Consider the following 13,443-nt stretch of genomic DNA (forward strand, 5'->3'; position numbering starts at 1 on the left):
AAAGTTTTGATTAATGGTCAGAAGAGCCCTGAAGCCGTGTGAGGAGGAAACGTTTCTTTATGCTAATGTAAAATATGTTAATATTGCAACCAGTGTGCAGAGTTCAGCAAACGGGTAAATGTGCTCATCCTTTGTCATGTTCAAATGACTTCCTCTGGGCAGTGTCTAAGCAGACTGCCACTCAGAAGTCAATGAAATTTACTTGAGGAAACGATTTGGCTGCGCAGTGGCCTTGTAACCCCTTAGCAACTCATCACCATGTATATTAGACACACACTCTTGGATGGCACTTAAGCTGCAATCGCCACAAGGAGTTAGGAGCGTGAAATTGTGCTCTGAAAAATCCCGACATTGTTCTATCGCTGCTCTCCTCCTGGCTCTGTGTGTTCAAACTCAAGGCTATTTTTGCCCCATTATTTCCACTGTTCTGATGTTAAATCAGGGAGCTGACCTTGTGTTCTGTAGTGGCTCGGTTGTTTTTATCAGAAATGCCATATGCTTGGGATTATCTCCTCAATTCTGTTTGTACTGTCAGATTCACTGAGGCTAACCCCTGCTCCTTAAACTCACATCACCGCCGAGTTATTCCTTCTGTTACTCAACCATCACACACACCCTGTGCGGGGATGTTTTATGAAAACCATAAAGACTCATTTTCTAATTAACTTTCCACTGCAACACAAGGAAGGCATCTGGAAATATTACAGCACGACATTATTAATATTTCACAATCACAACCGCAGTCACTGTAAGCAGAAGAGTTTATTTTGTTCACATCATCCACACCGACTCACATGGTCCTCTCAGTCAAAGCATGTTAGTGTAGGGTCACTTTTACAGCCAGTGTTAGTTTGGTTTTGCAATGTAAACATTTGGGAAGAGTAGAAACGTTCTTACCACAGGTAAGAGTTAAGACCAGGTAATAAGACTAGAAAACATGTAAGAGTTAGTGAAAGAGTTCATATCAGATAAAAATAAAAGAATCTTCAAAAAGCATCATCTAATACGAAATATATGCTAAATACATTCATGGATTCATCTTTATAAAGCAAAATAAAAAAGCATCTTCATCATCAAATGCCATTTAATTTAACTGAGCTGAGTCAATAAAACCTGCACTTTAGTATTCTCCACCAGACATTATTTCATAACATCTTTAAAAACTTGCTTCCATTTTTGGGCAGAAAGATCAACAACTTTCTGTTTTGGCTCCAGCCTGACAGAATGTGTTTGAGTAAAGGTCCTCTGCTCCAGAAGAGTCCAGCACGCTACAAAAAACCCTGCCGACTCCAGCTCCTTAAGCGTTACAAAATATAGACTCTGCCATCCCGTTGAAAAGCAATAAATATGAAAAAAATAAGTTAGCTACAAACATTTCAAGTATCAGATCCTCGGGGCTTCAGCCTCTGACATCATAAAGGACACTAAGCATGGTGGTGTAGCTGTCAAAGCTCCTGCAGCCGCTTTCCAAAGGCCATCCAGCACCACCCCTTACAAACTGAGGCGACCACGCAGCCCTCAGTCTCCTTCTTTACTTGAAACACTGCTGGTAAGAGAAGCTCCCCCTGAGCACAATACCTGGTAGGAAGTATTACAGCAAAGTCTTCATAACAAATGGTCCATCCCAGACTTTGTCTTCTTTTGGTTAGTGTACATGACATCCTCTGAGGCAGTGATATCATTTCTTTCTCCCTGTAGCAAGGTGTCTTTTGGTTATGGCCTCCAGCCTCCTCCTCTCCGCCTCCTCTGCTTTCCTCCTCTCTTCCTTCAGTTCCTTGTAGCGCCACTTTGGGATCTGCAGCAGATGCCCACCTCCATCTCTGCAGCTGCTCTTCCTCCGAATCTTTTCAGGCTCATACGAAGGCGTGGGCGCCTTGGACACCCTCACTTTGGGGATGCTGAACCCCGGCCTGACACTGCTCCTCCTCAGCATCATGTTCAAAGGCAGCAGGCTGGTCCTCCGCAGATCCAGGGCTTCATTATAACCCACGATGCCGAGGCTGGAGCTCCTGTGTCGGGGGACCAGGCTCTGAACCTGAAGGCTGGCCCGACGGTCCACTGAGTTTTTGGCCACCAGTGTTACCCGGGAGTTCTGGAAGAGTTTGAGGTGGCTGTCTGCCCTGTTAGGGTTGACGGAGCGGAGCTCTTTGGCGCGCTGCTGTCGGATGATCTCGGGAACTGCATGGCTCCGTTTGCCTACACTCGGGGGACTGTCAGGACACACCTGTTACAAAAACAACAGAGCCTGATTGGTATCACTTGTAAAAACATCAACAGTATGACAGAAGTATGAGTGAGGCTGTGATGGTGATGAAATGAAGGTGTTCTTTAACAGGAAGCAGAGCTCACTCTCCATTATTCTGGCAGTTCTTCAGTTCTAGTAATCATACATGAATTACCTGCTTATCAGATAAGATCTGCATTAATTACACACGTTAATTATTTCTTACAAATCTCATGAATAAACAGAGAATTTACTAGAAGATAAAAGATAAATTAGAAGCAGATTAAAGCTTTATTAGGGAAGTATCATTAACTGATTTGACTCCATTAAACAGCACTGCTCCTAATTATTGATAAAAATATTCACATATTGACTCTCCACCGAGACAAGAAGTCTGTGGAGGGTAATTTCCATGTTATAACAAAGTGTTGGCTCATCTGAAGATAAGAAAAGGAGCCTGATATCTCTGTGCTGAGTGTGTGCAAACACTCTGAACACTGCAGAGGAGGGAAAGTTAAAAGAAAAGTTTAAACCTGAACTGAAATCCTTCCTTATCACGAAAAGTAGTCCTTTGAGCGCTCCATGCTTCACCTTATCTCAGCTTACATTCACACAGAACACGTGGGAGGAGGTGAGGGATGCTTAGGTCGTGATCGCGTGAGCTTATGACTAATGCAAGTAATCACGATCCACAGCGCAGATACTCACTGTATGACATGCCACAGCGATGAAAGGGCTCCTCATGGCAGTGGTTATAGAAACCATGTGGTCAATGACGCCCTCATCCTCAGGGTTGGTGACATTGGCGATGTTGAATACGTTCCGCACAGTGTCCGAAAGGCGCTTCAGGCAGCCACGAGGCTCCTGGGCTTTGGCAACCAGTGATGCCAGCGGAGGCCACTCTAGACTGAGAGGAGAGACGTGGAATACATCAACAGAGAAACTACAAGGTTTCAACCAATCAATCAATCAATCAATCAATCAATCAATCAATCAATCAATCAATCAATCAATCAATCCATCAATCAATCAATCAATCAGACTTTATGTATAAAGCGCTTTTCATACAATGACATTGTTAAACTAATTGCTGTACATAAAAATAACTTAAAGGTGACATATCACGCTTTTTTCATCAATATATATTGGTCTAAGAGGTCCCCAAAACATGTCTTTAAAGTTTATGCTCAAAAAAACACTCTGAAAAGTCCTCTTCTTCAGCCCTCCTCAGAACACTCTGTTTTCTCTCTGACCACGCCCCCTCAGGAAGTGGATGTGCCCTCGGCTGTCCAGCACATTGATCTAATGTTTACATGTTGGCTGAATATACACGGCTGCTCAGAGATCACGTTACTTCAACCCTCTGAATCTGATCCAGAATCTGATCCTGACGGAGAGGTGCCTGCAGCAGGACCTTTCTGAAGGATTGGTCACAGATTTAGTGTTTCTTGTTGTTTTATTTATCAGTATGTCGACGTGTGTCTTGGTACACAGCTACGAACATGTAGCTAAGTGGCTATGCTAACTAGCGCTAGCACTTATCCATGATAAATAAAAATCATCCACTAGATCTTCAAATCTGCAGACGTGGGGAGTAAAACCGACCTCTACCAGAAAGGCAGCAGGACCTTTCTGAAGGATTGGTCACAGATTCTGTGTTTCTTGTTGTTTTATTTGTCAGTATGTCGACGTGTGTCTTGGTACACAGCTGCAGCTACGACATGTAGCTATGTAGCTATGCTAACTAGCGCTAGCACTTATCAATAATAAATAAAAATCATCCACTAGATCTTCAAATCTGCAGACGTGGGGAGTAAAACCGACCTTTGTGTTTATTAAAACAGCCTACAACTAGCATGCCTCCCTCCTAAGCTCCTTGTTAGCACACATTTGTGCAGGTAATGAAAAACGGAGGGGGGATTCAGTATTATTTTATACAGTCTATGGGCTGAACAAGCTCCGAGCTCTGACTCCGTGACAGACCGGATATTGTTGTTACGTAACAAAAACACGGAAGTCTGAAACGGCTCGTTTCACACACATTTACAGAAAGGTGGAGAAATTAGAACAGGGGCAGAATGGATTTTTTTCATTCTCGGGGGGTTTGTAGACATGCCAGGGACACATATTACAGGTAGAGAACCATTAAAAAGTCAATTTTGCATGATATGTCACCTTTAGAAAAAGACCCTCCAATCTTAATCCCAACCCCAGCCCCAAACCCACCCCACAGTCCTAAGGTTTAAAACACAATATATGCAACAATAATAATAATTAAAAAAAAAATAAATAAATAAATAAATAAATGAAAAATCAAAAAGAAGTTGCTGAACGAACTGAGGAAACTCTCTCATGATATCTTATTGAGGAAACACTAGAGGTAAAATATGATGTTAAAACTCAACACAGGAAATTAAACTCACCAAAATAAAATACATTTCTAAGATAATAAAATGCTAAAATATTACACCATTGAAATAAAATTAGTAGCCATACTTTAAATAAATAAATAAATACATACATACAGGAGACTTCCAGGAAACGTTTGACCTCTGTCATTGCCAACAAAGGTTATGTTACAAAGTATTGAGTTGAACTTTTGTTATTGACCAAAAACTTATTTTCCACCATAATTTACAAATAAATTCTTTAAAAATCCTACGATGTGATTTCCTGGATTTTTTTCTTCTCATTTTGTCTCTCATAGTTGAAGTGTACCTCTGATGAAAATTACAGACCTCTCTCATCTTTCTAAGTGGGAGAACTTGCAAAATCAGTGGCTGACTAAATACTTTTTATGCCCCACTGTATATAATAAAATAGAATAAATAAAAAGTGACTACAATTTGAACTAGATCATTTATAAATAAATAAATCAATAAATAAAGTAAGGAGAAATAAAACTGTTCTAAGAATACCAGTCTTCTTTTGTTTGTCTTATAGAGTGTTAAAGCTCCTACAAGGAAGTGCAATTAAAGCACACGCATGTTAGGAAAGACATGCCCGAAATCCTTAATAAGGAAATTAATAGATCACGATGCCTTAACTCAAACATGAGTTATCCTGACAGGGATGCGAGTCAGGATTATTTGTTCCCTCAAAGTTAACTGCATAGATAAAATCAGCTCATTAGACAGATCGTCAATATGCTGAGGAGCAGAGTTGTGAAGTAAAGATTCAGAAGAGGCAAAACAAGTCATCGCCTCGAGGCAAACAGGTACTTCATGAGTCCACATGACGGCACCTTTCATTAACACACATGCATATTGTAAAACTGTTTTAAACATGAAACCTGCCTGCGGTCCATTTCACACCCTTAGAGTTTGACACATGAGATACCTGATGTAAGTTTACCTGAATGAATCCTTGTACTGGTGAGGGCTGGGTCGTTCCATAAGGCGTGTCATTACCCAGGCGGTCTCATAACGGCCTGTAAACAAGGCCCACTCCCTGGCAGTGAAGTGTCGGCCAAAGTCCCTGGAGTTCAAAGCAGCACCTAGTGGATGAGACGAGAAGTGTTAAACGAGTGAATGAAAGAAGAAGAAGAAGACACACTAATGAGGGTTTGGACAAACTGATTAAAAGTTCTTCCAAATTAATAAAGAAGGTGTTTTAAAAATAATTTGGAAGTTGGTTTCCATCGTTTTTCATGAAATGTAAGAATGGATATCAGAAATATTGAACAGTATGCAGTTACATTAGAGGGCTCTTGTTTTACTGTCATTTCAGGTGTAGTGTTTCAATGTGTAGCGTCAGATCCTGCAGGATGGAGTATGTGTGTATGAGGCGCTCCTGAATATCAAATATTTACTTAAAACAAACTTGCTTTTAACTGAGTCTTATTCCATCTTACTTTATTTATTATCTAGTTCAAATTTTAGTGTATTTTAAATGAATATACTGCCTTATTTTAAATGATTAAACACATATATATTATTTGTTCAGTAAATCTTTTAATTTGTATTTATTTATTCATTTATTACAGATTATTTATTTCATTATTAATTCAATTTTATGATTTTATTCCAGTTAATTTTACAGATTACCTCTCAGAATTGTCATATTGTACTCTGTTTTACTTTGCTGTATTTACTTTTTAATCTTTTAGTGATTTATTATTTCATTCATTATTTATTTTGGTGAGTTTAATTTTCATCTTTAGTTTTACCACCAGTGTTTCCTCATTAAGGTATCATCGTTTCCTCACTTCATCAGCACCTTGTTTTTATATATTTCATATCATGTTCTTAACCTTGCATATGGATTGTGTGGTGAGTTTGGGGGTGGGGCTTGGGTTGGGATTGGGGTAGAGGGGGTCATTTTTAAGAATTTTAATTAATTCTATTTTATTACTAATATTTTGATATCATAAAGGTCGAAGAAAAGCAAAAAATGAAGTATTTCATGAGCAACAAAAGAAACAGATACAGATTTTTTTTCTGATTGATCAGTCTCTTGATATCAAATAAGTCATTGAATAAGCGTGTGAGCTCAGTGTAGCAGATTCCTGAGAACACCAGAGAACAGTGTAACCTCACACAGTCTGTCTGTGACGGTGTGACCAAATGCACACTGGTGAACATCTGAATTTGAGGCCTTTATTATCAGAGAAATAGTTGCAGATGAATTCTCTGTTGCATAAATTGAATAATCAATGTATTGTTTCATATGCATTTATCTACAGTATACAGTATACAGTATGTCTACAGACTGGTAGTATATACTACCAGTCAAGAGTTTGGACACACCTTCTCATTCAAGGGTTTGTATTTATTTTAATTATTGTAAACACTGTAGATTAAAGCTGGAGTTGGTAATCAGATTTAGATCCACTTTTTGTTATACTGGTTAAAATGATCTTTATGTCCTGATGGTAATCAATACATAATGTGTTCTTAAAAAAGAGGTAAAAAAAGCTGCTATCTACAGCCGGAGTAAACCTGGGAAAACACCAACCAATCACCGTTTTTGGGTCCCAAAATTTTAAACCAATCAAATCACGTCCTGCCATTCTGCCCGCCTCCTGCGTGTTCATTTCCCCAGCGTGCACTAGTCCGAGTCCCCGTCTCCTGCCTCTGCTTCCCCTGCCTCTACTGACTGCCCCTCTCGCTCAACCTCAGGCCTGTCCCCTCTGACCCGATGAGGTGCTTTGCTCAGGACATGTAGAAAATGTAGATGTATTGTAGCGTCCGTCCGGACGCTGTAGGGATGACGAGCCGATTCGTGAACACGTTGAGTTTTAATAACCGGTCACTGTCGGCAGTGATCACACCAACCAACAAAACAACAATCAATGTTTGAATGAATGAAAAACTTCTCCTCTTGTCTCTCTTCTCTCGTGCTCACACACTCTAGTCTACACCTCTACTGATGCCTTCACTGACTGTCAACACTGTAGGAATTAAGAACACTACACTGAACAGGTTTAACAAACAGTAGAGCTGTTACAGTATTATATGTGTTATAACTTTTCTGCTGATAGCGTGTCACCAGTACAACTGGATAACTGGACAGTCATGTCCTTATTTGGGCAAAAACTGGTAATCTAAATATCATCTTCTATTTTTTTGAACCAGGCTGTAAACATGTTTATTAATGCTGCAAAGATCATCTTTTTCCCAACCATGTGTATGTGGTTTCTGGTGTTTCTGCAGACAGCCTCAAGCGGATTCTCGATGTATTGCAGTGTATAACACTTCCGCATGGGCTTCCTCGTTTGAGACCGGAGGTTGCCGCTTGTGTGGAACCCAGGAAGATTTACACCAACACTGTGGAAGATAATGGGGATCCTAATACAGAATAAAGCATGAGGACCAAATATCTATAAAGTTACTATTAATGTCTAAAGCTGCTGTCAGCGTCAGATGACAGGTGATTATTTGCATTTTCCATCACATTTTTTAAACATTTTCCAGGCAGTATTATATGTGTTATAACTTTTCTCCTGATATCGTGTCACCAGTACAACTGGATAATGCTAGAGTGACAGTTGTGAGTACTAACAGCAGCCATGTTTATTTGTGTTTTTAACTTTCATGAGAATGTTTTGGTGAGGACCGGTTTTAATCAGTCACCATCATATGGTCATGAATCAGCGGTGCTCGTGCTTCTGAGCGGGGCGTCGTTTTGCAGGAGCTCTGAGGGGAAGGGGGGGAGGGGTTAGACGGAGTCCTGAAAACATGCTACATTCAAATTCATGCTAGTTTTCTGAGACTACCAACCCCAGCTTTACTACTGAAGACATCCAAACTATGAAAGAACATATATGGAATTATTGAATGAACAAAAAAGTGTTAAACAAAGCAGAATCTGTTTTATATTTTAGATTCTGTAAAGTAGCCCCCTTTTTCCTTCATGACAGCTTTGCACACTCTTGGTATTCTCTCAGTCTGCTTCATGAAGTGGTCTCCTGGAATGGTTTCTAATGAACATGAGCCTTGTCAAGAGTTCATTTGTAGAATGACTTGCCTTCTTAATGTGTTTGAGACCATCAGTTGTGTTGTTCAGAGGTAGGGTTAGTACACAATGGATAGCCCTGTTTGACTACTGTTGTAATCCAGATTATGGCAAAACCAGATTATTTCATAGTTTTGATGTCTTCAGTGTTAATCTACAATGTAGAAAATAATTAATATAAATAAAAAACAATGAAAGTGAAGGTGTGTCTAAACATTTTTACTTGTTTGTATTCCTCACCTGCCATCATGATGGAGCGCACACATTCCACCCGGCCCTGCATGGCGGCTTTCATCAGTGCCGTGAAGCCGTGACAGTTCCTCCTCTCGATGTCCAGCCCGGAGTAGTAGTTGAGCAGATAGTTGGTGATTGTTATGTGGCCTTGAAGAACAGACGCAGAGTTGTTACTCTTACTGGATAAGAGCCGCTGAGTGCTCTATCACACTCGTCCATCTTGTGTTGGACAGTAGCGTCACGTCGTCACAGTTTGTCCTTATTCACATTCACACAACAGACTCATCACTTCTCTTTTGAAAAGTACAGCAAGTGCAGACTTGTCTTTTTTATACTCGCCTGTGTGTGTTCATCTCTGTCAGCACAAGTGCCAAACTGCCTGTGTGTGTGTTTACTTAGCTCAGTGGCTGATACACAACTGTGTTTATGTGTGTTTATGAGTGTGTGTTACCTGCTTGAGCAGCCGTGATGAGAGCTGTGTTCCCTTCACTGTCCTGCCAGTTGACATCCAGAAACGGACACTGAGACAGCGCGATGACAACGTCCACAAAACCTTGATAACACGCCACCAGCAGCCCGATCTGAGAGAAAAAGACAGAAAAGGAGAGGAGTCAGACCAGGAAAGAAATGATGGAAAGAGAGAGAGAGGGAGAGGTTTGGAATCAGCAGAAAATAATTTGCCAAAGGAGATGAAGCAAAAGTTCAGTAAAGTGCTGACATATAGGAAGAAGGATGAAGAAAAATGTGATCACAGCAGGGTCAGAATGGCTCCACAAGACCCTGGGGATTTCTGTGTATCTTTCAAAACTAATATCTCTGAATAAATGTGACATCTGTTGTCTTTTCATTGAAGAGTGAACCACTCTGAACTCTGTGGAAAAATAATCTGTCCCCCCATCTGATGTTGTTGTGTACTTGTCTCTGATGTTTTTGTGTACTTTGTGTGTTTGTGCCTCCTGTGTGTGTGTGTGTGTGTGTGTGTGCCAATGCCAGAACAGGAACCCTTTTATGTGTGTGGACGTATGTGTAAATGATGGTCTGTGTGAGTCCTGGAAAACTCCTGGAAAACTCCGGTGCTTTCCGGAAGGTGCACACTACGTGAGCCAAGACAAACACGTTAACCACCAGAGAGAGGAGAGGGAGAAGGAGGGCTGGGGGAGGGAGGCGGAGGCGGGGGCTCGAGGAACACAAAGTTCTCAATTGACTTATCATACACATGTTTATTTATACATTTAAATTCTGTGTTTTTTTAAACACACTTCTCTGAAAACTGGGTCAAAGCACAGATGTCAAAATGCTGATTTAGGGTAAGTACAGGAAGGTAAATTCATTCATTAGTCTATCTCTGAAGTCTGACCTGAAGTCTCTAAAAGCAGTATGGGAGGTCTACTTTTAAGAGTAGGCTTCAAACTTTCCTTTTTGATAAAGCTTATAGTTAGAGCTGGATCAGGCTTGGACCAGCTCTTAGTTATGCTGCTATAGGCTTAGACTGACACACTGGGATCCTGTCTTTCCCTCTCTCTCCTCTCTCTGCCTGTCTCTTACTTTAACTCTTCCTGTCCCATTAAAGTTACTAACCATAGACCTTTCTGGAGTCCCTGAGCTCCCTTGTCTCGTAGGTTCCTCTGGATCTCTGCTGCTGTGGACGTGCCAGACTCCAGCTGCTACAACCACTACTATCCGTCTCACCACTTCATCTCTTCTATAATTCTATCCCTCTCTACAACGCAGTCTCAGAAGATGTCAGCTCAGCCCCTTTGTTAAGAAACTGGCTGATCAGTGCACAGCAAGAATGAAACACAAATGTGTCTGTGCCAAAACAAAGAGGCCCTATGACGGCAAAGTAAAGTGCTGAAAAATGTCTAAACAGAGCGAACACTTCGATCAACATTAGGGTTTTGGTGGAGTTTCTGAAGATGAAGTAATTGACATCAGTAATTAACTCCTTCCTCTTTCCAAACAGAGCAGGTCTAGACTCAACATCAAGACAGGATCAGATCCAGTCCCATCTAACAGACAGGACTCAGTCTGGTCTCATCTTAATCCACCATGAGCAGAGCACTTTGCAGTATTTAGCAAGTTACAGTGGCAAGGACAAACTTCCTTTAACAGGCAGAAACCTCCAGCAGGACCAGACTCATGTTAGACACACATCTGCTGAGACCGAGTTGGAGAGAGGGATAGAGGGAGGTGAAGAGAGAGAGAGATGATAGTGGTGAGACGGATTGTAGTAGTTGTAGCAGCTGGAGTCTGGACCGTCCACAGCAGCAGAGATCCAGAGGAACCTACGAGACAAGGGAGCTCAGGGACTCCAGAAAGGTCTATGGTTAGTAACTTTAATGGGACAGGAAGAGTTAAAGTAAGAGACAGGAAGAGAGAGGAGAGAGAGGGAAAGACAGGATCCCAGTGTGTCAGGTCCCCTGTCAGTGTAAGCCTATAGCAGCATAACTGAGAGCTGGTCCAAGCCTGATCCAGCTCTAACTATAAGCTTTATCAAAAAGGAAAGTTTGAAGCCTACTCTTAAAAGTAGAGAGGGTGTCTGCCTCCCAGACCCTGACTGGTAGATGACTCCAAAGGAGAGGGGCTAACTTGTCTAGTCTTTATAATCACTCTGCACACTTACACACTGATGGCAGAGGATTTTACTGTAGGGGACCTTCAGTATTAGCTAAGATCACTCATACACAGCTGACGATGTCACCAGGAGCAATTTGGGACTCAGCGTCTTGCTTTAGGACACTTGCAGGAGCCGGGATCAAACTGCTAACCTTCCATGACCACTTGTAACGCTGAGCCCAACTTCAAACAACCAAACTATCTCTTTAAGACCACCTGAGCAGTCTAATGCAACCTCGTACAACACAACATACAGCTCTACCATGAATTCTACTTTCAGGAAGCTCCTACATCTCTTATTAAAGTCATAGCGGGTGGTGGTGTGCCCTGAGATTAATGTTCTGAGTACTTTGCTCACCTTGTGTCTGTTAAATATTAGTAACATCTTTCAATATAATGCATCCCAGTACAAACAGATATCATTTCTAGTACACTGACTAACAGGGGGTATATTATAAACTGATGAATGATTCATTTGTAGTGTTTCAGTTCCATTCAACACTCTCAGAGTGAGCTGTTTTAACTCAAGCCAGGCAGAAGGACAGGCTGAACTTGTGATGTCACCCAAAAATCCCTTTTAATGACTACAGATTATCTCGTTGACTACTTTGCTGAAAGCAGGTGTGCTGGAAATTCTGACCTCCTCCTGGTGTATGCAAATGATGACACTGCATGCATCTGCAGCAAAAACAGTAACTCTCTTTTCTGCTGCAGGTGCCTGCTGAGTAATCGAGGGAAGGAATTGTGTAATACCTTGAATTTGTAAATGCATTTACTCTTTCAGATATGTTCACAGTGATTTCAGTTGCAGCTTTACAGGCCATTCATTAGTGGTATTAATACATTGCTTTAGCTTGAACTAGTTTTGCTGAAAGACTGGCATTGTCCTTCCTCTTCATCAGGGTATGTCCAGATATACAGAACTGAAGGTTTAAGAGTGTGAGCCAAGTTTATGTCCTGTATTTATGAAGTTAGCCAGCAATGAGCTTATGATTTAAAAAAGAGGCTGCTGTGAAAACGACAGAAATGCAATGGCTTAGCTGCAAGACTGAAGAAGGGCAGAGATGGAGCCTTTGCCATTCAGGGAAAATCTAAGACTGATACTAACATTCAAGTTGATGTTTTTACCATAGACTGTTTAAATAATGGACGTAGTCTCAGTGACGTCACCCATCTGTTTCTGAAGCGCTGTTTTGAAGCTGATCGTCAGTGGGTGCCATATTGGAAATGCTGAACTCAACCAAACTCCGAGCAATTGTGACGTAAAGAGGCGGGGTTTGAGCCTCCTAACCAACTGCTACAGTGTTCCCACCTGTCAATCAAGTCAGCTGGACCTCTCATTGGAAAACTTGTAATCTCAATATATTTGAAATTGCCGCGTTATGAAAAAATTCACCCTGTACAGTGTGTGCCAAGAAATGAGCTACCCAGACTACACTTGTTTTCTGTACAAAGCTGTAAACATGTTTATTTCTGCTGGGTTTTTTTTCAATTGGTGTGTATGGTGAGACTGTGGAATAGATTTATTAATATGCCAGACAACCGGCTAACTAAACAAATTTCCTACTGGGATTATTCTAACAGCTACACCTGGAGCTCAGAGCTTGCAAAAATATTTGACAAGGTACACTACCGTTCAAAAGTTTGGGGTCACTTAGAAATGTCCTTATTTTTGAAAGAAAAGCACTGTTTTTTTCAATGAAGATAACATTAAATGAATCAGAAATACACTCTATACATTGTTAATGCTGTAAATGACTATTCTAGCTGCAAACGTCTGGTTTTTAATGGAATATCTACATAGGTGTATAGAGGCTCATATCCAGCAACCATCACTCCAGTGTTCTAATGGTACATTGTGTTTGCTAATCGCGTTAGAAAGCTAATGGATGATTAGAAACACCTTGAAAACC

The 13,443-nt window shown here is 41.0% G+C and overlaps 1 protein-coding gene across 2 annotated transcripts in view; it reads right to left on the reverse strand.

Moving 5' to 3' along the window:
• Window positions 1–743: 743 nt before the first annotated feature.
• Window positions 744–13,443, reverse strand: part of ankrd33ba (ankyrin repeat domain 33ba) — a 35,120-nt gene continuing 22,420 nt past the window's right edge. For both annotated transcript variants that reach the window (XM_034705974.1, XM_034705973.1), the window contains 5 exons: window positions 9,366–9,495; window positions 8,921–9,061; window positions 5,579–5,720; window positions 2,933–3,131; window positions 744–2,224 (listed from right to left, as the gene is read on the reverse strand). In XM_034705974.1, coding sequence (XP_034561865.1) covers window positions 1,679–2,224; window positions 2,933–3,131; window positions 5,579–5,720; window positions 8,921–9,061; window positions 9,366–9,495 — 1,158 coding nt within the window. In that variant the 3' untranslated portion in view covers window positions 744–1,678. The remainder of the gene's footprint in view (window positions 2,225–2,932; window positions 3,132–5,578; window positions 5,721–8,920; window positions 9,062–9,365; window positions 9,496–13,443) is intronic.

This window comes from Notolabrus celidotus, chromosome 17, assembly GCF_009762535.1.
Source record: "Notolabrus celidotus isolate fNotCel1 chromosome 17, fNotCel1.pri, whole genome shotgun sequence".
Lineage (NCBI taxonomy): Eukaryota > Metazoa > Chordata > Actinopteri > Labriformes > Labridae > Notolabrus > Notolabrus celidotus.